At 39.8% G+C, this 25,960-nt stretch overlaps 1 protein-coding gene across 2 annotated transcripts in view; it reads left to right on the forward strand.

Annotated features, from left to right (window-relative positions):
• The window catches only part of CTNND2 (catenin delta 2), a 566,936-nt gene that overhangs the window by 387,242 nt on the left and 153,734 nt on the right, over positions 1–25,960 (forward strand). For both annotated transcript variants that reach the window (XM_075728121.1, XM_075728122.1), the window contains one exon: positions 19,552–19,765. In XM_075728121.1, the coding sequence (XP_075584236.1) occupies positions 19,552–19,765 (214 nt within the window). The remainder of the gene's footprint in view (positions 1–19,551; positions 19,766–25,960) is intronic.

Below are 25,960 nucleotides of genomic sequence, written 5' to 3' on the forward strand. Positions count from 1 at the left end.
GCTTCTTGTTTTCATCAACAGCTGCTTCAGGAGGTGGGAAGTTGCCCGAAGGAGACAGCAGCGGTTCATGCTCCATGGGGCTAGACACATGATACTGGATCCTTACTGGCAACAGGCTCTCCTCTGATGTCCTAAATCCCTGCTTTCTCCCATCCCTCGGGTTGAGAGGGGAGGGTGCAAGGCTGTGTCCCATCGGTCTTTCTGTCTCCGGTTTGCCTGGCACCATGCATCTTGTGGCATTCTTGCAGTCACAATAATGTGGAGTGCAATACAGGGGCTGAAGACATCTTTTCCCTTATCCTATTGGAAGATTCATAAAACACAAACCTGGAACAGATGTGGAGTGCAATACAGGGGCTGAAGACATCTTTTCCCTTATCCTATTGGAAGATTCATAAAACACAAACCTGGAACAGATGTGGAGTGCAATACAGGGGCTGAAGACATCTTTTCCCTTATCCTATTGGAAGATTCATAAAACACAAACCTGGAACAGATGAAGGATGAATCCTCTGTTTTTTCAGGTTTGTAGAAACAAAGCCCTTTTTTCCCCATGATCAAGATCTCATCACTCTGATATACTAACTATGGCTTGTCTCACCTTCTTTCCATAGGAGAAGATTTTCTGAAAGCAACCTTTGTTTTCTGCTATTGCTGCTGCTTTTTTTTTTTAATCAGCCCCATTTGATCCCATCTTCAGACCTATGTAACCTCTCGTGATCTCTCTCTTCCCTTCCATTTTATTTACTCCAGCAGTCAGTGGCTTGAGATGTATTTCTGTGTTAAGGAAGGCAGATGTAAATGGTCTTGTTTCTCCTGAGCAAAACAATGATTTCTGCACTTCAAGCCCTTCTGTATTGATAGGTGTGCAAGAGAATATATTTGATAGCATTTCAGTAACTGCAGCCCTAGTTTGAAGTGTCTAATATGTCTGCTTTGGATGTCCCTTTATGCTATCTCCATGATACCCTCTCTCCTCTTTTAGTTTGAATTGTGTGAAGCAAAGAAGCACTAACCCGTGGCCTATAATACAGCCCTGTGTCTGAACATTTTCCCTCTTTAATGTTAACTAAAACAGATGAGGCAGAAATGGCTGCATTGGTCTTAACACAATAATCTATGTTAACACTGTTGTTAAGACCACTTACACTCCTAATGGTCTTAAAACATTATTTAGAATAATGATAATAAAAAAGCACACTTTCATTCGCTAATCTCTCCCAATAAGGAGTCCAGTGCTGAGTTACTAAATAATATTTATCAGAATATATCAATCTGGTTTTTCTTGCTGTCGTGGTTTAGCCCCAGCCAGCAACTCAGCACCACGCAGCCGCTCGCTCACTCCCCCTACCCCGATGGGATGGGGGAGAGAATCGGAGGAGTAAGAGTGAGAAACACTCCTGGGTTGAGATAAGAACAGTTTAATAATTGAAATAAAGTAAAATAGTAATGCTAATAGTAACAGTATAATAATGATAATAATAATAATGATACACGAAGCAAGTGATGCACAATGCAATTGCTCACCACCCGCCGACCGATACCCAGACAGTTCCCGAGCAGCGATCGCTGCTCCCTGGCCACCCCCCCCCAGCTTATATACTGAGCATGACGTCATATGGTATGGAATAGCCCTTTGGTCAGTTTGGATCAACTATTCTGGCTGTGCCCCCTCCCAGTTTCTTGTGCACCTGGCAGAGCATGGGAAGCTGAAAAAGTCCTTGACTAGCATAAGCAGTACTCAGTAACAACTAAAAACATCAGCATGTTATCAACATTCTTCTCCTACTAAATCCAAAACACAGCACTGTGCCTGCTGCTAGGAAGAAAATTAACTCTATCCCAGCCGAAACCAGGACAGTATCCACCCCTTATTCTATACCATCTACGTCATGCACAGGCCCTCCCCTTTCCAATGTGTTCCAATTAATCACCACTGCTTTCCCTATCTTGATATACACACAGATATCATTCCCTTCGTCTATGGCCCATCCCTCTAAAATGTCCATTGAGTTCATTTAGCCCATGACTTTGGGTTCCATCTGTCATCACAGTCTCTCAGAGCAGGAGAGGTGGTGTGCAGTGTTGGACTGTTGCATGCTGAAGTCAGTTCTCATTCCAACATGGTTTCATCAAAGTTCATTTTCATTAAGCTGGGCAATTCTTACTGCAATACCATTGATGTGGCATATAGCAATCATAATATACAGTATTATATACTTAATATTAACCTACTATATTATTATATTAACATGCAGTTAAGAGATAACATACAGTTAAGAGATAACATACAGTATTATAAAGCAATTAATATCATACAATTCAGTTCATTGGCTATTTTCACCCAAAATCAAATTCCCTTGAGGTACACATTGGGCTTCCCCATCCTTTCGCATCACCCACCAAGTGCACCCAGGTCCTTGAGCAAAAGCAATCCCACGAATGGGTTTGCCTTTGCCAGAGGGGGAAGTAACCCAGACTGTCTTCCCCAGCATATTTTTCATGTGCACTACAGGAACTTTATCTCCTTCTACAGTACATAAAAGTTTTGATTGGGCAGGGCCAGCTCGACTGGCAGATCCCCTGGTGTTGACTAACCAGGTGGCTTTTGCTAAATGCGTATCCCAATGTTTAAATGTCCCACCACCCATTGCTCTCAGGGTAGTCTTTAACAATCCATTGTATCGCTCAATTTTCCCGGAGTGGTCTAGCCACTTCATCCACCGTTGGTGCCTCGTCGTCTTTCCAGGCTAGTATTGCCAACGAGTTGGAATACGATGCTGGTGCTCTCCGTACCACCTTCCGCCACATGGGTTGTGTGCACCTGACTTCATCTGGGTCTTTGGTTAACTGCTCATCATTCAGGTCACTGTAAATCACCTCCAGAATGCCTAATTCCCTCAGGTACTGGATACCTTTCTCTACGGTGGTCCATTTGCTTGGGCGGTATAAAACATCCTCCTTGAAGGGATACCTTTCCTTCACGCTTGACAGAAGTCGCCTCCAGAGGCTGAGCGGTTTTGCCCTTTTTCCAATTGCTTTGTCAATGCCCCCTTCCCTGGAAAGGGATCCCAGCTGCTTGGCTTCCCTACCCTCTAAATCCAGGCTACTGGCCCCGTTATCCCAGCATCGGAGCAGCCAGGTGATGATGTGCTCGCCTGGATGACGACCGAAATCTTTTCGCATATCTCGCAGCTCACTCAGGGATAGGGATCGGGTGGTCACCATCTCATTTATGGGTTCTTCCTCCTCTGGTTCTCGTGATGGCCCTGGTTCATCTTCATCCCTTACTAAACGAACTGATTTCCTCGTGTATTTTTTCTTCTGTACAGGGGCAACTGATACCGGCGCAGGTTGGTTCTCTGGTTTAGCCGCAGTGTCTGTCACTGGGGTTTGAGTAGCCGCAGTGCCCATGGCTGTGGTTTGAGTAGCCGCAGTGCTCATGGCTGTGGCTGGAGTAGCCACAGTGCCTGGGGCAGGGGTTTGAGTAGCTGCAAGGCCTGTAGTGGGGGTTGGAGTAGCCGCAGGGCCTGTAGTGGGGGTTTGAGTAGCCACAGTGCTTGTTGTTTTGTCATCAGATCCAGAGACCTTCTCTTTCTTTTGAGGGTACTGATTAGTGTTGACCACGGCTCGATAGGCATGGGCCAGTCCCCAGCATGTTGCAATGATTTGTGTCTCTCTGGAGCTACCAGGGTGACAACACACTTCTTCCAAATACTTTACTAATTCTTCAGGATTCTGCACTTGTTCAGGGGTGAAGTTCCAAAACACTGGAGGTCCCCACTGCCCTAGGTACTTGCGCATACGATCCCACACACCCTGCCACTCATAACTATCCAGCCTTGGGGTAGATCTCTGGATGGTATTTTTAAACTGCTTACTGACCTTTATCAAAACGGAAACAACATTCCCAAGAATTATCAATAGAAGTATCTTAACTGCCCAGGGGTGTTCAAGATACTGGAAAGTTGTTGTAATGAAGGAGGAAACATCATAGAAGAAAGCAGCAAAGGTGCCATTCTGTATTTCCTCCACAACAAGCCTCTCAGAGTAAGAAGTATAATTGCTAACTCTCTCTATGAGGTAGTACCCAAAATACAGTAGTGACTTCTGTATGAAACCCAAATACCAAAGAATGCTCAAGGTCAGGGCTTTGATAAGGAGCCTCCCAAGCAAAAGATCATGAATCACTGCAGAGCATAGCACACTACACAAACTGACAGCAAGCTTTAACGCGTGCTGCAAAAAAAAGAACATGGTGCAGACCAGATGAACTAATATCGTGACCGGCAACTGTTAGCAGACTCCTTAATACACTCTGGATAATCTGTTGTTATCTCAAACCCTTCGTGCCCCACGTTGGGTGCCAAAAAGGACTGTCGTGGTTTAGCCCCAGCCAGCAACTAAGCACCACGCAGCCGCTCGCTCACTCCCCCTACCCCGATGGGATGGGGGAGAGAATCGGAGGAGTAAGAGTGAGAAACACTCCTGGGTTGAGATAAGAACAGTTTAATAATTGAAATAAAGTAAAATAGTAATGCTAATAGTAACAGTATAATAATGATAATAATAATAATGATACACGAAGCAAGTGATGCACAATGCAATTGCTCACCACCCGCCGACCGATACCCAGACAGCTCCCGAGCAGCGATCGCTGCTCCCTGGCCAACCCCCCCCAGTTTATATACTGAGCATGACATCACATGGTATGGAATAGCCCTTTGGTCAGTTTGGATCAACTATCCTGGCTGTGCCCCCTCCCAGTTTCTTGTGCGCCTGGCAGAGCATGGGAAGCTGAAAAGTCCTTGACTAGCATAAGCAGTACTCAGCAACAACTAAAAACATCAGCATGTTATCAGCATTCTTCTCATGCTAAATCCAAAACACAGCACTGTGCCTGCTGCTAGGAAGAAAATTAACTCTATCCCAGCCGAAACCAGGACACTTGCTAATAAATTGTCTTTGCTAATAAATTCCAGAAACATGGTTAACTGTAAAATGGTAGGCCTCTTCGCTTTGGTGGTTTTTTTTTTTTTTTTTAAAAAAAAAGCATAAAAAGCCCACTTTCTATCAGGGAATGAAATCTTAAACTGGTCATCTCGCTTTCAAAAACATTTCTGAGGGTCTCTCTCTGTTGTTTCACTGTCTAATGCACTATCATTTTATGCCATTTATCTCTTCTGTGATAGAGTGCCTGTGTTTGTTTTGTGCACGGTCTTTACATTTATTAAGACTGAGTATTAATGAATGTCATTGAGTGCTGTGCTGTGTCCCCATAGTCTGTGCTTTCTGTAGCACAGGAGTGGCATTTTACACTCTGGGATCCCTCTGGGGTCATTTAACCATGGTTATTCTTGATTTCATTGTCAGGATACTTTGCCTGAATTATAATAATGATTTACTATGCACCTGGCATATATTTCACTTGATGTAAGGTTAGGAAAATATTACAGTTGTTAAATAAATGAATTAATGACAAGCCCCACTGGAGTAACATTCGGTTAAAAGAGGAAAATGAGGAGTTAGGACGTTAACTGAAGACAGCACAGCAAAGTAGTGGCAGATTGGGAGGGCCAGTTCTTGTCTTTTACTCCTCTGCTCTGCTCTGCTCTGCTCAGGATCTTGATTAATGCTTTGGCTTTATTGCATTCACATTTCAAAACTGTCCCTTTTGAAAAATCGACTCATCTGGGTGGAAAGTATCAGTCCTGTAAAGTGAAGTCATTTTAAAGATAAACAAACAAGAGTATATTATTTCATAAATATAATGGAACATCTAGTTGTGGTTGTTTTTTTCCAAGTTAATGCTAGATGAGCAAAAAATAGGCATTTTGCTTGCTGCCTTCCTGTTGTTTTCAGTCGTTTTGTAACATTACATCATTCTCTCATCTTGCAAAGAGACTGAACCGAATGAATTTACAAAATGACTGAAAACATTATTATTTTGCAAAATAGAGGGCTTAATATTGAGAATATGTATTGAGAATATCGGTATTTTTACTGCACACACTACTTCACACTGCTTTCATGTTCCCCCCCGCCCCCCTCACACCACTGCCCGGTTATTTGCTCTCCAGGGAAGAGCCAAATGGACAAAATTTTGCCCACTCTTCCCTGAAGTTCCTTTTTAAGATACGTTTTTCTATGATACTAATAAATAGTCAGCAACGATTACTTAAAGCCAAAGCATGCCAAAATTATTTTTTTTAATTATTAACGACCGTCAATGCTTCATATGGATAATTGCGGCTTCGCTGCTGTTGTCTGGACTGTCCTGTTTTATGCATTACACTGCGAACATCTTTGCTGAGTTTGACCTCTGCTTTGCAGCCGTTTAGGGGCCTGGCACTGGTCTTCTCATGGGCTGAAGGGAGTGAATGAGGTCTTGAACAAAACCCGTCTAGATCTCCTCTTTATCTGGGTTTAGCGCTCGCTCCTACAGTGTCTGCCTCGCAGGAGGTGAGAATGCTGGCTAAAATTTTCTGTCTTTTTCAGCTCTGGGGAGCCAGAGTTTGTCTCTGAATGAGTAACCACAGAGAAGACAATTTTAGGCAATAAATTCAATTAGCCAGAAAATTCAGGTGTGAACATCTGGTGATAATGCTTTTCATGCAGTTAGGAGGAGATTAAAAAAAAATCAGTATTATGTGCGCAAGATGAATGCCTTCATGCTACTTTCTGTGGCATGCAGCGGATGCAGAAAGAACATTGCACTGTGTCGTCAATCTCTCTCCACTGGTCTGAGGAAAAAATGTCCCGGTTGTATTAAAACATTTGTAAAAGCTGTTTCTTTTGTATTTGAAAGTATTAGGTGGTAGGGAAGGAAAGGTAGTAATACACACTGAAAGACAGTGTCATTTGACATAAGTAATGTGATGTTCCCACATTTTGAATGGGCAATAAATATATTTGCAACTTTTTCAAGCAGTATAATGTTCTAGTATATGTGCCACGGATTTCTTTCTATTCATAACTCTATTGCCAATTGCTTCTCTGATTTATTAGGCTGATGTGTGAATGCAATGGATTACTTTCCTATTGTAGAGCATATTTTTTTATTACTGTGCTCATCATCCAGCAAGCCACGGTAAGACTTTGCACACTATATATAGAAATAAGATAACCTAGATTGATACCAATATCTGTAGTTTGATGCTTTCTCCACATACCTGTACTAAAAAGGTTGGCAGCAAAATGATTTCAATAAGGTGAGTTGTAGTCCTGATAAAAAGGCCATGCCAATGAAACATCTAAGGTAAAGACCATCAGCTGATCTCCAAAATGTGTTTAAAAAAACAAAGAGATGGCTGTTACTAAGCTACCGAGAGTGACTGCAGCAGAAGGCATGGGTTTGTAGAGGCATAAGGCACCTAAGGCTCTAAAATTAAAATGCCTCCCTGTCTATCCAGCCACTGCAGAAAACTCGCTTGAACCAGAGTCCTTAATGTAATCTCAATGTATAGCAATGCTGCTGAAGTCGATCCTACTCTTTTAGGGTTTACGCTGGTATAACTCAGAGTGTGACTCATACCACATACAGAATAAAAGAAAAAACAAGACAATTAAATAGAAGATATTAAAAATTATCCATTTTGAAAATCTGAAGTTTTGCACATTTTTTATTGGTCGTGGGCCAGATTCTCTCCTTCTCCTCATCCCAGAAAAGTACTACTTACTGATCAATGACTGACATTTCTAAGGTTGGTTATCTTGTTGGTTATCTTGTTCAGGCAGATATGGAAATGCATTACCTCTGTGAGGTATGGCTGGAAAAGTTATTTGGAATATGATAACGTTTTTTAGTTTCACAAAGGGATTTGATTTGTTCCTTCATACTCATCTGTATATAAATTGTATATAATGTAATATATATATAATATATATATATTGTATAAATTTATATAAATTGTATAAAATGTAAATAAATAGGGATTGTAATGCCCACTATAAGGACCATTTAACATATATAACAAAGTAGTTAATGCAAAATGATAAATGGCACAGTAGGTCCGAATCAGCCCCTTATATTTGACCTGTTGCTGCTTCCACAGTTGCTGAAGAGCGGGTGGGAATACTGCCCACCAGCGTGAGTGGTGCTGCGGGATCTGCCTGTGCTTCACTAGACAAATTGCAGGCACATGGTTAACCAAGCAAGGCCCTAAAGAAAGCGACACACTCCTTACTCCATGCACAAAAGGTTTTATTTTTATTTTTATTACAGGGTTTTGGGTGAGGTTCTTTTTTGAAACGGCTACTTTGCTATTCTTATGTCCAGGAGCAACTGAAAAATTGCTGCAGCTCACAAGCTTATAGGGTAGTAAGCAGAGGTAGTCCATTGGCACTGAGGTGGCACTGGTTTTGATGGTTAGAGTTTGCTTGTTCCTCATTTCTGTATGCTTTTTCTGTATTCTGCTGATTGAAAAAGAGACATCTTGAGTTATGCTGGACAGCTTTTGGAAAGTGGTGTCTGAAGCTTATTGGCAGTCCAGTAAACAAATGGAAGGTTAAGTGGCAGGAAAGCAATAGAAAACAAAACAGAGAACATTGCTGGGGCCTTCTGCAAGTCCGTGTTACGCATGTCCTGGATACTGTGTGAAGTTCTGGCCCTCCACTATTTCAAAGAGCATAGGAGATCTAGGAAGAAATCAGAAGAAAGTTGTGGATTTTAGAAGGCAAAGAGAACCTGCACTAGACAAAGGGAAAAAAAATAATATTCAACCAGTACAAATATATATATAGTATACACACACATGTATTATAATACATAATTTTACATACATATATAATTTTGCATATTGAACTGCGGGTATGACAAAGTACATTAGATAATCGGCAGGTTTACTTGTGCTGACTTTTACTCCATTTATAGTATTCACGTAAATGGGGAGATGAAACAAAGATTCTGCAGTGCAGCTTTGCACTGGAACTCTTAAATTACAGGTCGTAGTCGTAGATGTGCCACAGCCTGCCTTTCTGACCTTAGGCAAATAGTTTAATTTTATGTGCCTGACTTTCTATTAGCAAAACTTCCTACCAAAGAGGGGTGTTATGAGAATGCATTCATTAGCTGTTGAGGCAGTTATGGGCCCCCCAAATACTTCAGCTTTAAGACATTATTATACATTATTATATATTAATATTATACATTATTATACAAGAATTTTCTAATTCTCATGTGACTGAGAGATTCTTTGGAGGTTAATACATGAATTATAAGGAGAGAATAGCTTAACTGAATATAGTTACTGAATATAGAACTACAGCTTCAGAAATTTTCATCTAACAGTAAGTTGATGTCCTCTGTTACTGTTAGAATATTTGAAGTACTGACCTGCTGCATTTGTCTAAAAAACTGACTTTTTCTTTACATAAGAAAATGGTTGAATTTTCTCTGTCTTGTTTAACTTCACTAGGAATCTGGTTATAGGAGTACCAGGATGTTCTTAGGTGAAGTATATATGTTGATTTTTTTCCCCAATACTAAATGTAATCCTTCATTCTCAAATAGATGCTTAATTCTTTTTAAATATCAGAAAGTAAATGATCCAAACCCTTGGTGTTAATCATCATTTTTCATTTCACTTCAGGCAGTACTAGATCAGTGCTTGAGTAATGCCAGCGTCTTTTGTATCCTAAATTAATATTACTATTGCATTATCTACAGAGCGCACACTGCTGAACCTTCTTTAGTATTGTACCTGTTTTGACTGTTTAAGAAAGCAAAGACCCCGAATTAAAATCAAGTAATTAGAATACCTTCTAAGGGCTTTGGCTTGTGTGTATTTTTCCTAATTTGTGTGTGTTCCTCAGTGTTAGTTTATAGCCCCAGTGATTCAGAAGCCGAGAAGCTTGGTTAATGCAGGTCAGTGCCGATCTGTTCATTTTAGGAGGTACGGCTTTTAACAGTGGGATTGAAAATCGCTTTTCTGATACCTTCGCAGTCAGACAAGCACTTTAGGTCAGCTCTAAGCCTGCAGTTACGAGTTTTATTTGAATGATCCCATTAATGCTTGATGTTTAGATTTAGAATAGGATGCTTGTGTCAGCCTACAAATTTAAGGTTTTTTAAGTAACTTATACCTAGCCAGAGATTTTTTTAGTAACAAATAAAATCATGCTAAAACCTTGATTTATAATAGGCATAGCCTTCCTACCAAGCATGAAAAACAAAATGTATCGCATTGCAGCATACATTAAGGCTTACTGACTGAGAAAGCAGCACATTTATTCGTACTTTTTCAGGGCAATTTTAGAACACAATTTCGAGTCTCCTCCTGTTCAGACCATGTTTTTGAGTCTCTGTTAACCCCACACATAGATCCCAGGATCTAAAGAGGTCGCTTAAGAGACACAGGGAAAAACAAATGTATACTCAATAACAGAAATAGAATATCCACTCCCAGAAGAAAAGCTTCTGAGCATCAACCCCGTGCTGTGCATCCTCATGTGTTGCACAACCACTCCTCCAAACACCTACCTGATTTCTACAGATGCAGAAAAAAGATCCCCTTCCTTCTCCACGTGCTGCAGTTTTAGCACATGGGGAACAATTCTTATTTAACTTAAAGCAGAACATTATATACGTACCACTGGTTGAATTTATTTAAATTATGCCTGTTCAGAGCTTTTTGTTGCCTTTGTGTTTGATCTAACAAGTCCTAATGACAAAACCATTCTTAAATGGGACCTAGATCCAAACCCTGATTTAGATTCCTTAAACAAATTAGACTTCGGAGCTAATGCAGCAATTTGCATAACATTCCACTCTATTTTAAGCTAAAATTGCTCAGCACTTTTTTAAACTTGTAGCAAATTACTTTGCTAATGAGACTAAATTACTCTATGATATTACAGGTAAATTTGTCTGTAATAAATCTCATGTGCGTTTGCAATGTATGGATTTTGTGTTGTCTACCTGCTGTTCCACAGGCACATCAGACTAAATAGTGGAGAGGAATTAAAGTTTGAAACAGTACCTTTATCTTCAGGGACATATTGTACTAAATACTATTCCTGTATTCTGTTTTGATGGAGGTTTGTTTTCTTCCCTTCACATTGATTGTAAGTTTTAGGAATCAGCCCTCTGAAACTAGCTACCAATGAGGCTGCCCAATCTCCAAACCCTTCTCCAAAAAATAGTGGCTTTTTTCCTCTTAAATGAAAGTCATTTTAGTAATTTATATAAGGCAAAGATAAGTAACGGAGAGGTCTCATGGAGAGAATTTGGAATTGCAGTAAGAAAATCTACAAATGTAATAATTTTGTGGATACGTGTATAACTGGTCGGTGCAGTCAAGTTGCTGTGTGGGCAGTGGCTTCTTGGACTTTCCTGGAGTGCCCTGGTCTGTGTGGACGCACCGGTCTGCTCAAACCATGAGCCTGAGAGGAGCAGGGTGGCCGTAGTCCAAGAGTGTCCCAGACACACTACGCTGCCTGCCACTGTTTAAAAACGCTTTTGACATTTGGTTCTGCTCACTCGTAGCTTCTCCTTCCTGCACCCATGGAACAGAATTGCTCAGAATCCATTTGCATGTGAAATAATAAGCACTTATTCTGCTAGTTAGAAAACCGGCATCTAAGAACATTAAAACCAATTATCACTAAAAAAAGTATATACCATCACCTGTGCTGGCAGTCAGTTATTTTTTAGTTCTGTTCCATATGTAACACAGTGGCATTAAAAATAATTCCGTGTGTTCATCAGTTGCATTTTGATGTATTGAAACAAGCTTTCTTAATGATGGAAATGTCACAGAATAAGTGGTGGATGAAGCAGTGTGTTATGTCAATTAAGCTGGCAATTAATATCTATGATGTCTGAAAAGGCTTGATTGTTGTTAGATTTCCTTCTCCTCCTGTGGATGAAGAGTTACTCAAAAATGATTCTTCAGAAAAATACGGAAAGTAAGCATTTAACCATGAATTAATCTTCGAATTAGGACTATGGAGCTGTTAGTAGTGGAACACCTCTGGGAAGAGGAGATTGTGTTATTTTAGAACCACACTTTATCACTCTGTCAGTCTCTAACAATTTTTATCACTTATTCTTAATCCTCTTCTGTTTCCATTATATTTTACTTTGTAAGGCAGGGTAGTCAGAATTAAATGTGGAAGAGGATGTTCCAGTTACTGGCAAAATTTGAACAATATCTCAGATACCCACTTTGCTGAGTATAAATAGAAGGGGAAGGGTGTTTTGGTTTCTATCATCACAGCAATATTTTTAGGCTGTGTTGGAATTTTTCATTATCTAACAGTCTTTGGCTAAACTGTTTAAAACTTGGAGATTCACTTTTCTTCCTTTTTGTATCTCTAGCTCTGATGTTTACAGCCTTCCAAGGGATGGAAGAGGCAATTTCCATTATGCAGTGATTGAAAGAGAGGGTTTTGCTTCTCTTCTTCGCTGCTGGGAGAAATTGAATAATTTTTATTTCAAAAGGGAGTTCAAAATCATAGTCATAGTCAAAACAGCTAACATCTATTTGCTTTGACTTTGTTTCTGCTGTTGCAAAGCCATAAGCAACAACCAGATTCCAGGGCCAGTTTTCTGATACCTTGATACGAAGAAAGATTGCTCACCTATATTTTGTGCACATCTGATAAGTTATCTGTCCTTCTAAATGTGAGAAAACAATACTTTTGATTGTAAGTCAAAGCATGAATTCTGCTCAGTCCGACAGTCCTGGTTATCCTCACTATTCGGGCAAACCTTCCCCATCCCCAGGGAAGCAAGCCAGTCAAGTTTTTACATCCAATTGTTAGCCTTTAAACAGAGAGCCCAGAGGAACAGCATGCCTTCTGTGCTGAATCAGTGACAGGTAGCATGTTTTGTCAATTAAGGTCACGGACTGTAATGCTGTTACTGCTTACAGCTGACAATAATTTAGTTTCAAGCCGTGTTACGATTTATGCAAACTTTGGCATGCATTTGTCATGAAAAGTAAAAGGTAAATTAAGAAGGCTGCAGTATTTCCTACAGTACTTACACTTTAATTTTGTTTTTTTTTCCTGAGAGGTCCCATGTTCATAAATTGTCCTTCTGTCAGTTCTTTTTAGAGCACAGAAAGTATCCTTTGACGAGAGTAGTCTCAAAAAGAGTAAAGGTTATATTTAACCAGTGTAATACAAAGCAGGGAGAAGATACTGAGAGCTGTAGATCCAGACATCTTTCCCAAAGGGAGCTAAATATACCTCAGGAGAGGTCCCTGGATTTTTTTTAAATGGAGCTCTGTATTTGATCCACTGACTCCAGTGTATCCTTTGTACAAGAGCAGCGCTTGAATGCTGCGTGAACCACCTTGCTCCCATCTGTGGCGTTAGTGTTAGTAGTCTTCAGAGTGATTGGGACCAAACTCATAACTACTGCTTGGAAATGGAGCAGAACGTGTTACAGCATTGCATCAGAAGGTGGGCACTTCTCTGTTAGGCTAGCTTAACAAGCCAGATGGTGATTTCTCTTGTTCCGTATCCTTCAGTAAATATGATGTAAGGCTGAACATGTAACCCAGTTAAAATTTCAAGTATAGTGTAGTATATGCTAACCTAACTTAGATATCTACAAAACCAATACAATAAATGAATGAGAAATTAATCAGATACAGATCATCCTAGAAATAAAAGTGTCCCTATTAATTTTGTTAGGTGTGTATGTTAAAGAAGCTCAGATCACACAACAGACCAACCCCAACATGAGAACGGTGCCTGCACAGGCACCCCATGCACACAAAGCAGCACTCATGCAAACACAAACAATAATACGTGGTCCTTAATCTCTGGCTAATCAGGCTCAAAGCTTGCTGACAGGTCTCATCTCGCACACACACAGACACAAAGAGGTCTCTCTGGTAGCTGGCTCAGACCTTTGGTATGCCTAGTAGCACATCCTCAGACCCTGGTTTCACTGGTATCTATCTCCTAGATCTATGGTGTCTCTGATAGCTCTTTCTGAGATCTCCTATCCTGCTCATCAGCTGCTGCAGCTCAAGGTTCACTAGCATTACGCTGATCCAGAATGTAAACCGTTCTCATCCAGGAAAATTGTTAGGAATTAGGTTTAATAAGAAAATAAAACAGACTGCAGTGATCAGGCACAGGGTTTGGCTGGACAAGCATACTGAAGCCCATCTTATTTATACATGACCAGCCGCTTTCATCACAACCTTCTATTTTCTCATGTTGTTCCTCCCCCATTCATTTGGATGTCTCCCTTTTTCTACCTTTGCCCTTCTGCTAAACATCCCATAGTTTTGCATATTGCCACAATCCCCTGAAAGCATCCCATAAGCCTGCCCTTTCCCATAAGACCTGTGGTAACCTTGTCATTCCTTCCTCCCTGCGTGTCCCCCCCGCCCCTTTACCACTTAATGAAGCTCATGTTGAACCTCTCCAAGCGCTTGAGCAGTTCCTTCAGCAGCCCCTCAACCAGTAACTTCACAGACTGTCTTTAGTGTTGCCTTTTCTATAGTGTTTGCATATATAAGCATGGTTTATTGCTTTTCCTGTCTCATCTCTGTTTATGTGCTGGACAGCCATTGACAAGATGTCCTCACAAAACAGGTGTCCTTCCATTCCAGGTACCTACATACCCTTCACATCCTACATTTCTTTTCTTTCCACACATCCATCCAATTTCTTGTATCAAATTAGAAGAGCAAGCTGTCAAATAATTCATATGGTAAAGTCATACAGTAATCAAGTGTATATTGTTTCAGACATATCATCAATGTATTATTGATTTGTTTTACCAAAGCACATGCTTCAGGCTGGTCATGTGTAACTCCCGGTAGATTAAATATCTAAAAGTCCACTGTCATGGAAAGTTTGTTGTGGTAAACACACTCTGAACTGATCTTGGCTTCTTGACCGCCAAATCCATTGAATCAAAAGCAGCCTTGAAACAGATAAATTACATTTCTCAAAGGCTCTTGGCATGAGGCATCCAGGCTCTCCTTATTAGGTTGTGGATAACATCTTCACTGCCTCCAGCACTGGTCTGAACCCCTCCTCGAGCCCAAATTTACTTTGTATCTGCATACTGTGGATACAAATATGTTCTTAGATGCAATGCAAAAACAAACTTCATACAATGCCAGAGAAGACTGTCGAATCATGCTGACTTAAGTGCACTCTTATCTGTCTGTGGACCAGAAAGTCTGGCACTTTTTCCTGTCCTGTGTGTGTCATGGCATCATGGGACTTGACCAGAACAAGTTCTTCTGACCAGCAAGTAGGCAGTATCATTAATGATGGAGGGCCAACTTTAAAAGGAAAGTTTAAAAATTTGCTGGAAAAAGAAAACACATGACTCATCAGAGGAAAGCAGCTTTGTGCATTCTTCCCTGGAAAATTTTTCGTGACAAAATTCATGTAATCTCCACCCTTTCAGTTTTTACTTTGATCAGCACAGGTTTATACTGAGTTGTTATTGAGAAAGCTCAACAGAATTAACTTAGGCTTATGCATGCTGGGATTCCAGGTCCTGCTGGATTTGCCATACACACCATAATGCCACATGTGAAAGAACACAGCCTAATGTATTTATTTAGCAACTCTCTAACAGCATCTTCCAAAGACATACACAAAATGTTTCTAGTGAGAAAAAAACGGAAATAACATTCAGAAATTAACAGTGTCCATGGATTAAAAGAGTCACTTGAGAAACACCACAACACAGATTCACCCGGCATTTTTCATAATTCTAGTCTGATCCTCTTTTTTTTTTTTTTAATTTTGAGAAGAGATAGCATAAAAATGGGACAATATATTCAAGACAGGAAGAGTAAACTTTTTATATGACTGGGCAAACTCAGTTGTGCTGCAGGGTTGAAGGTAATTCTTTTGACTTCAGAAGTGACTACTCTGGGATCGGTCTGTGTGAGAACAGAGTTGGTTTCCTGTATCTCCTGATAACTTGGTACTATGCTGATTATTTGGTCGTAGCAGGTAAGTGGCCTCCAGCGTATTCTATTTTCTTCTTCTCCTAGATGTAGCAAGGCAGCAGCCACTGATATATCAATAAATACTACATTAAGAAATCTTCTCTTCATATAAAGTCAGAGACAGAAGTATCTTTCGGAAGTCCTTTGGGGGAGTGGGATTTGATGCCCCATTGGTAAAAATTGCTGTTTATCCACCCATCCAAGTATTCTTGGCAAAGGCATTTGGCAGTAGCGCTGCTGTTGAGCTCACTGGAGCCGTGACAACTTAGCTCAGCTGAGATCCGCCCCAGGAGACTCCCTAGGTCAGAATTGTCCTCCAGGCTGCGGCTCTAACTCCAGAAGGGACTTGAACAAACAATTTCATTTCCTTTGCCTCAGTTTCCATAAATGTAAATAGATACTGATAACATTCATCACAGTCTCACAATTTGTCAGGCAGAGTTAAACCTGCTGGAGAATATAGTATTAAACAGCTCTATAGATATGCGATGGAAACACGTAGATGAGGTGAGACTTCTGGTGAATAATGGGCTGTTGGAAAGACAAAAACAAAGCAACAGAGTAATCCAGATGAAGAACAGCATCGGAAACTGAGCTCCCGGTTGTGAAGAATCAACTTCATCTCTGCCTGCATGACACAGCCGCTTTGCCAAGTATCTGAGCCTGGAAATTCAAAGAAAGTTTGCAAAATAAGTCTTGTCTTTCCGAGGTAGGAATAGGTTCTTTCTTCAGTAGAGTTTAAGAAATTTTGTCAAGTTAAGTAGTGTTATGTAACATCCGTTTCATTTCTGTTGTATTACCCATATTTTTTTCTGACAGAAATGCATTTTAGGTGAATATTTAATGCCCTTGCTTTTAAGAAAGTATCTTTGAATCACTTCAGTCTGCTGCTGACTTCAGATTCCTGGGAGAGGAGGAACTGCAGGAGCTGAATACTAGTGTGTTGTCAGATACCATGACTCAAGAGGGAAGGTACAGCTCAGGAATGCTGGCTGAACGTGGCAGAACCACACATTTTCCCTTAGAAAGGAGCAGGAGATAGCAAAACCTGTCACCTGAGAGTATCCACAAGAGAAACTACGAAGGAGCCTGAGATGCCACTTGGCTGTGCCTGAGAGGGAGAGTGGGGAAAACAGCACAGGCACAGCGTGCCTCTGAACGGAGGCAGAGCCCTTTGAGTCTTCAGATGAATTCTAGTGCATGGAATGAGTTTTGCTACAAAGTTATACTTTTTCTCATTCATCATCTTTTTTTACCAGTGAAGCAATTAAAATACTCATTCAGCATATTGTGCTTTAAAAATATAAAACACAAAGATCAGCAGGCGTGTTTTCTTTCTGTCGTTCCTGGTGTTACTCATCATACCCGCACAACTCATGTATTTTTAACCGCATTCTTTCTTCCATCAGATCTTGTTTCTTTTCAGAGGTTGAAGTGTGAAGCTCAGTGGCCGGTTCCCCTTTTGTAGAACTGGTGCATAAATTTTTGCTCCTAGTCTGTTTCAATAAATGTCATCTATTTTGCTATGTAGGTGGCTCTTCATGTGGCATGCTTGGTTCTGAGAATCTGGTTAGTAGAGGAAGTGAACATATTTTAATCTGAAGATTAAATGATGTTGGATTGTACAAACAAGCAAACAACCCACCCTACCCTCCACACCTCCCAGATAAACTTGGTAATTTTTTCCTGGCTTGGAAAGGAGCAAATGATTTCATTGCAAGTCATCCTGCTCACGTGGGTAAAGTTTTGATCAGTGAGATGTATCACAACACCTTTTCAGTTTGATCTGTTTTTCTGGTTTCTAAAGTGAAAGCTGTCATGGTTTCTCTGAGCAGTAGAAGCATGTGCTCTCAAAAAAGACTGATGAATTTCTGCCTGAAGTTGATACATTTTACCAATGTCCATTCATACCTCTGCACTCTCCACGTAGTGCCGGCTGCCGTATATTGCTCAGAAAGTTGGACATGATAAACTGATATAATGCCTGTTTGAGGGAGAATAGCTCAGCTTATCTTTAAACACTAACTATCCCTTTGCCATTTAGCCCAAAGGTGTGTTGTAACTGTACACATTATAACATTTTAATTTAATACTGTAGCATCTCAGTATATACAGTTTTTAGCTACAAAGCTGCTTTATTATTGGGTCTTGTTGTTATTACAAAAATGGGAATATGCCAGATAAGCCGGTAGAAGAAAGAGAGAACTTCTATTTTACCAATGAGTAATTTTGTATAGCTCGATTTTGGAACCTCATAGGCTGAATCATTTTTCAGTCTTTATTTGCAGTGAAGCTTGTGTTAGATTAATGAAATGCCATACATCGGTTGCACTTAAATATTCTGAACTTAGTAGACAGAGCATGAATTTCCAATACATTTTAGTGCACTTTGTTTAACTATTTCCTACTCCCAAGCCTCCCTCCTGCAAAGAGCCCCAAGAACACGTGCCCATGCAAGAATAACTTCACAAAGATTCCAAAACTTTTCATCATAAACTTTGATTCTAAAATTAATGTCTCACCTTTCCCTGCAGTTTTGAAAACACTCTATAGCTGTCTCTCTTTTAATGTTTTAATGAAAATATTACTAGAGGTGGTAAAACGGCCAGCTGAAGTGCCTGGCTTTCTTTGAGCCTTAGCCAACAACAGACATGGAGAAACTTTTTGACAGAGCTGTCTATATAACTTACTTGAAGCTAAAGCATTGTACTCCTTGGATGTTAGTTATGAATCAGCCTAGTTTCTTAAAAGTAGATCCAAGACTAGTTACTGTGTGAGGAGCAAATAGTGCCAGAGAACAATAAGGATGGATTTGTGGCAAACGGATTTTATAATAAATATGTCATGGTATCCTTGACCTTCTTGATCATTTGCCTCAAACATTTTTGTGCTGTTTCTAGAACGGTATTTTATGTAAGATATTCCATTAGAAATTTATTTTGTAGGCCACTTTAGGAATGGCTAAGACTTCTGCTCCTGCGTCATTTAAGGGATGCCCCCAATTGTAATAGAACAAGCATTCCATGATTTATCCATCATCCTTGTCTTTACGTTTGTGCCGACTTCCTCCTTTTTCTTTCATCTTTACTTTTCCCAGTTTTGTTGCTATAACATCCTTACAGAGACTACAGTAGCTGTAATTAAATAAATAAATAATAAATAAATAAATAAAGTAGCAAGTAATTAAATGTAAAAGGAGGGACCTCTAAAAACTTTATTGCATTAAATGGTTTTTTTTGTTGCTGTAGTCTTGTGGTTTTTCCTCTAGCTTGTGATGTGTTACAGTCCGAAGCAGATGATGTTTCTTCAGGGCAGGAGAAACCCTTGCCAAGGCAAACCTTGCTCAACCTTGAGAAAACTTGCTGAGGCAACACTTGACTAACTTTTGGCTGCTTTTACAGAGGTTCAGGTTTGTCATTGTACAGTTACGTTGCCACTGGAAAAATAAAATGAGAAATCAAAGCAGTGTAATATAGCAGCTTTGTGGGTCTACCAGCACACCTTTGCTGGAGTATAGCCTGCATAAACCACAGCTTAATTATATCGGGTAGCATATACAATGCCGGTGGTCATTCCCTAATTTTATGATTATCACTTTGGCCTGTTTCAGATAAGAAGACAAGGTGGAATACAATTACTGGTGGACCTGTTGGACCATCGGATGACGGAAGTCCACCGTAGTGCCTGTGGAGCTTTGAGAAACCTGGTATATGGGAAGGCAAATGATGACAACAAAATTGCTCTGAAAAACTGTGGTGGTATCCCAGCATTAGTACGGTTACTCCGCAAGACTACGGATTTGGAAATCAGAGAACTGGTCACAGGTTTGAATCTTGCAATATTTTTTGTTCAAACTTTGTATAGGCCCTGCAACCACAGTTCTGTGCTGCATGCCACTTGCTCCATCAGCAGTGCTTTATTTTATTACCATCGTCTTTGCCGCAACAAAACACTTTCAAGCCCTTTGGATATACATAATGTATGAATAGCTTTATTCAATATTATGCACACAGTTTACGGGTGCAGGCATGGTTTATGCTTATGGTTGCTGCACTTTGTTCTTGGTTATCCGTGAATGCTCGTGCAGGAGATGTGCTCTGTACACAGATATGTTGTGGTGGGAATCCTGCCATCAGCAGTGCTCTGCTCTCCCTCCTGTCTGGTGCAGAGCTACACTTGCAGAAGTCGGATTTTACACATTTTTTTTAGATGTTACTCATTTCTTTTATATCCTATACAGTGAGAAGGAGGATTTGTTTGGGTTTTTTTTTTTACCTTTCTTGTGGTTCTGATGGGAAAATGCAAAAGCATGTTGGAGAGATGGACAACATCATCTTCTGAAGCCTTTTTTCTGAAAATTGATAGCATGCTACATGATCTATGTTAGACACAGGGCATGCAGGTAGCGTTAGAGACTACTTTTCTTGATATAGTAGAATCTGATCTTTTTAAGATTTTTTGGACTTCTTCCCTTATGAAATTCAAGGTGGGGGTTGGGGTTGTTTGTTTGTTTTTTTGTTTTGGTTTTTTTTCAGAAATACAGAAATGCTGTCAAACAGCACTGGTCTGAAATGTTTGGAGATTTTTTTTTTCCCCTTGCCCCTAAGCTATCCTATTTCAAATGCAAAACAGAAACTAGATGGGGTTTTTTTTTATTTTTCACTTTGTGATTTCATTCTATTTGATTGCTAACATCAATGTTGTGATTAATTTAATGCTACAAATAAAAAATCTTAAGATCTTTTCATGATCCTATTTTATAATGCCTGTATTTCCATTATGATTTTCCTACTAAAATATGGAAGAAAAGTTCTCATTTCTGTCACTGAACCATCAGAGTACACACTTCTGCAGAAACTACTTACCCCTGTGGGTCAGGCCTCATTTAGGATACAATTGATAAGATTATCGTCCTTTGGTTGACTCCAGGTTCCTTCCTTGAGGGTGTCTGAATAAACTGCATGGTGTTTATTAAATGTAGATTTTTATATTTAATTTTGTTTCTTAGTTACAACAACTATCACCTCATACTCGTTAGGCAGGATTAATGGGGCAGAGATACTGGGTTACACGAGCTTGGATGGTGCCTCCTGTGGAGTGACAGAATTACTGACAGATCTAATAAAGTGTAACCACTGCTTCGGATTTAACATACTTGTTTGTCTCTTGGTTATGTTGTCTGTGTCATGGCTCCAGGGAACATTCTGCCTATTTATTCTGAGTAGTAAGTGGCAAACTGCTAATGAACATCAGCAGTACACCTCAGCAGTCACAGTGGCACTTCCCATGCTGTCAGTAGATGGAACACATAATGTCATTAGGTCATTTAAAGAAAAGATACTAGGCTACGGTGTACATTCCTTACACTGCACAGTATGTTGTTAAGTTTTCCTGAATTCCCACAGAAAGAAAGGATGTGTGGGCTGATATACCCTCAAACCGTTACTACTGAGAAGAGTAGGTACTGACCATCAATGGTAGGCAGCAACCAGCCTTTGTACAGGTAGATGCAGCTCCCAGGGATGGTGAGCATCAGGAGCGCTGGACATCTATGAAGGGGGAGCAGAGCAAGATGGTGACCCTGATGAATGGAATTAAAGTCAGTGGTATTTCAAGATTTTATCCCTGGGCCTGTTTTTATATTATTTTTTTGTTTTTAATAGCCAGTACATCCCAGAAGGCCACTGCTTGCCCTGGCCGGGTTTTGTGCCTTTCAGAATGCAGTGGCCCTTGCTTTGAAAATGCAAACCTGGTAGCGGTAGTGTTCTGCAAAGCTCCTTTCGAAAGCAACGCTAATAGCTGCACCTCTCATCTTGCATCTCTTAGGAAACAGGCTGGAATCGCACATCTCAATCAGTTCTCATTTGCTTTTTCGTAAAGTGTTGTAGTGTGACGGCTGCCCCAGTTAAATTCCTTCCCTCTGTCCTTTCTGGGGAAGGAAAGATAGCTCCTGCAGCAGCTGCCTCAGTAATGAAAAAATTTGGCTTGGTGGTGGGCACAAGGGAGAATAAAAGAAGTTCCTTCTGCTTCCCGTCAGCCTTCCTGCGTTGAGGTGGCAGGAAGACAATTATTTCAGTAGTGCCACCATAGCCTGAAGGAAGTACAGAGAAATTAATAGCAAATGTGTGTTGTAGGAGCCTTTCCATCTCATGTTCATTGTGCATCCTGTCTACCTAAAAGCTCTTCTTGTTTGTTACTTTTAGAGAGGGCACAAAGTTCCTGCCTTAGGAATTCGTACGGGCTCGGTCATCGCCACCCCTAGATACTCCTCCAGCATTTGTCCTCAGAGCGCTTCTCTTAGGTGGGGAAGTGTCATTATCTTGGTTGTATGGATGAGGAACTGAGCCTATCAGGTCTAAATGACCTGTCCAGAAATCTGGCAAGATGAAGGTGTGAATCATTCTGAGTAGGCACTTAGCTGCAAGGGAAGAAATATGGGCGGGAGAGGTTTTTAGCAGTTCAATTTGCCTGAACAGTAGCGAAGCATTCATTGCCTACCCCAAGTACCGTGAAGCACATGCCCGCCACAGCAAAAGCTATGATATTAGTTCCTTCCTCAAACACGCACATTTTCTTCCTTCTTGTTGGTTCTCTCTAAGGAGATTATAATTTCAATTTCCAGCTATCTCAAGACTGGGTTTGGAAGGCTATTTAAACCTGCAGACCAGCTTTCTATCCCAGTAGCTCCTTGCTTGTCAGGATTGCCTTCGGTGCCGTTAGTGGCTTTTCCTCTTTTCCAGAGATTTCGTTCTGCCATTATCTCTCCAAAATGGAGTTTTCCACTTCTTCCTTTATCTCGTGTTTCTCTTCCTTGGTAGCAGAGGACTCAGGCTAATATTGGAAAACCTTACCATGCTCAAAATTTTTGGATTGGGCAAACCAAACCTTATTGCAAAGTGATACAGCTGCAAGACTTCCTTACATGGAGCAAATGGTTTTGGTGTAGGTTCCCATGCAGAAGCCGTGAGGGAAGTTTGCTGCCTGGCTGTTATGAAATTAAATGGTGTTAATGCCCAGGAAATACTTCCTGAAATATTGAAAGGTTACTATTCTAGAAACACTTCCACCATCACCTTTTTTTACGAGAAGAATCTGGATAAACTGAGGTATACCAATGAATATATACATTTACGTAGAAGTGAAATACTCTGATAGAAATAAAGATTTCAGCTTGGCCTATAACCTCTCGTAATTTCCAGAGAGTCAAGGAGAACCTGAATCACAATATCTTGTTTCACGTAGGTCTGTAAATGAAAAGAAGTCGGTATAAGCTGGATGCACCATACCTAATTTAGCCATCTTTTCACCCCAGCACTGTGCTACTAGTTTCCACAGTAGATCCTGTTAATGGGAAAAAATAAAAGCCTTCTATTTTAAAATAATTAAATGTTAACACTTTCCTAATAAATATAAATAGACAAGAACACAGTACAAAATTAGCACAGATCCTGCAGATGGTAGAAAAAAATGTTTTCACTTGTTAATAATGACAACGAATAGCTGATTTGTGACTCCCTTGCCTTTCCTTGAGTTAAAGTTAATTATGAACCCTTTCACAAAATGCAGTTTTAGCATTCTTTCTATTTGTTTTACTATCAGGAAAAAAAAGTGACATGAAAAATGTGAAGTTTTAGCAAGGATGACACAGGAATCCCGTTGATGCCTTGTGGAGAGGGTGAGGTCAAGCAGCTGTTGCTAAATTCAACCTACACTGGCTCCTTGTTCCATCAGCTCCTTCTGATAACCGGGTACCTGTCTCGGACAAAATGATTTAAACTGCTATTCTTCTCATTTTGACCAACAAAATTCATCACAACTAGAAACACAGTTTCTGCCTATAAACAATAAACTAGCTGAATTAGAAACAACTCCATTTAAAGAGGCCCCTTCCATGACTCTATCACCCGTTTTCAAACTGTATATACCATACTTGACTGAAAGGTAAAAGTGGATGATCCACTTTTTAGAAAGCACATGGTGATGAAGAAATATAGCTATAAATGATGACAGGGGAAATTGTTTTTTCCTGTGCTAGCAGCCAGCCTGCTGCTTACTTTGGTTGACATTAAGGTGTCAGAGATTTAACTATTGTCTACTGAAAATATATAAATTATGAAAATTATCACATTTACAAAAAAAAATTAAAAAAGCATAAACTAACACTATACATGTATACTGTATGTAGATAGATAGACGTAGACTCTATATAGTTCAATCACATTTTTATTCACTGAATCAAGACCCATATATTCCATTCCTGAAAAAAACTGTAGACGTTTTGTACATGATATTCCTTTCAAAGAAGCACTAGTTATCCAAGTGCATTTGGCCCATGGTCGGGTTGGACAAGAAAAATTTTTCATTTACTTCCCAGATTTTGATTTCTGATATTCATTAGTGTTGCCTTTAATTTCAGCTGCAGCCAGTTTGTGTTTTGGCTTGGTTGGTCCTCTGTTGTCACCCCATGTTATGCAATATTATTATGTAGTTGTTTCTATTCCATTTTTAGTAGATGCCACATGTTTATAATGAGGTATTTATAACCTTATTGATAGTCTGTTGGTGTTACTGAAAGCAATTATATGTTGCCCTCCTTGTATCTATCTAGTTTGAGGTAACGGCTGCAGTTTAAACTCCTTTTGATTGCATACTGCTTATTAATATGTGCATAAATTGTTGGCAGGTTGGTCAAGACCCTTCAGAAGGTTCCTTTGAGCCTTGCATGTGTCTCTGCTAATCAGTGTATTTGCAAGTTAGTGAGTCTGCAGTGATGTGTAAAGCAGGTTTAAAGGAGTATCCGATTTAAATGGACCTTTTGGCTTACTTCAGTGGAAGATTTAATATGATTTTATTCTTTTTGGTAATTCTGGCCAGTTCTTTAGAATTTTTAACTTCCTAGTACAATGGCAATTCTCCTCTTGGGGGTTCCCAAGGTCAAAATCACACGCCTGTAGTTGTTTCCTATTTGTGATGTTATTTTTTAATTGGACTTTGTAAGGTATTACACCTGTGATTTTTTTGTATAGTAAATCATATTTAACAATATTATGGCAAAGGACTGACTATTTAGTACTTAGGATTTTGAAGCAGTTTATCAATTTAATAATTTTCTGCAAAAGTGCCCTTGACATTAGCTTAGTTACTGGAGTGTGTAAACACAGATGTGAAATTTTATTGTGATATAAAATTTTCATTTAGAGGTGGCAACTATTTGTAACCCTGTTGCTCTTCAGAAATTTTATTTGAAAATGAGTAAAGGCTGTTTTATCCCACTGTGAGGTGACTTTCCCACAGGTTTAAGTAAAGAAGAATCAAACTTTTCCATTAGTTTCATTCTTACAGTATTTCCCCTTGATGTAATTCTTAAAATCTCTATTATATCCTTTTTTTTTGCAGGTTTATTTTAGATGTCATTCCAGTGTTGATCATATTAAATATCCCATTTCTTAAATTGTATTCAAGTTTTGTAATGGAGCAGTGCAAGTATAAGGAAGCCTGGCCATTGAAAGGCCTAATTAATTAGCAGCTTTTGATATTTAGTATGAAAAGATAGGTAGGAAGATGAATGTATAAAGTGGGTTGCTTTTGGAACCAAAGAGAGGATTGCAGCATTACATTAACTGAAAATTAGATTATAAAGATATGATATGTTTTAGGTTCAGATACGTATCCTGGATATCACAAACTTTTCAAACAGACAATGTGAAAAGCCATCTATGTGCTTAAATTGTTGTGGTGGCGTAACCATGGTAATGCTGCTGCTACAAGGTTGACATAAATTTGGTTCAATATATGCTTAGCTAAGAGAATAAGACTGCCAAATATCATTTGGGGCTCATTATGTAGTTAAAGAAAACGGAGACATGGGGTAAAGGCAGAAAGTCTACAAATGCCTCTTAAGACGCAGCTCTGTGAATTAGCTTCTCCTCTGCCTCCAACATCCAATCACTATGTCCTGTCAAATCAAGGAAATTAGAAAGGTTAAGTCTGGAGATAGATAACTGCGAGCACAAAACACA

This window comes from Pelecanus crispus, chromosome 2, assembly GCF_030463565.1.
Source record: "Pelecanus crispus isolate bPelCri1 chromosome 2, bPelCri1.pri, whole genome shotgun sequence".
NCBI lineage: Eukaryota > Metazoa > Chordata > Aves > Pelecaniformes > Pelecanidae > Pelecanus > Pelecanus crispus.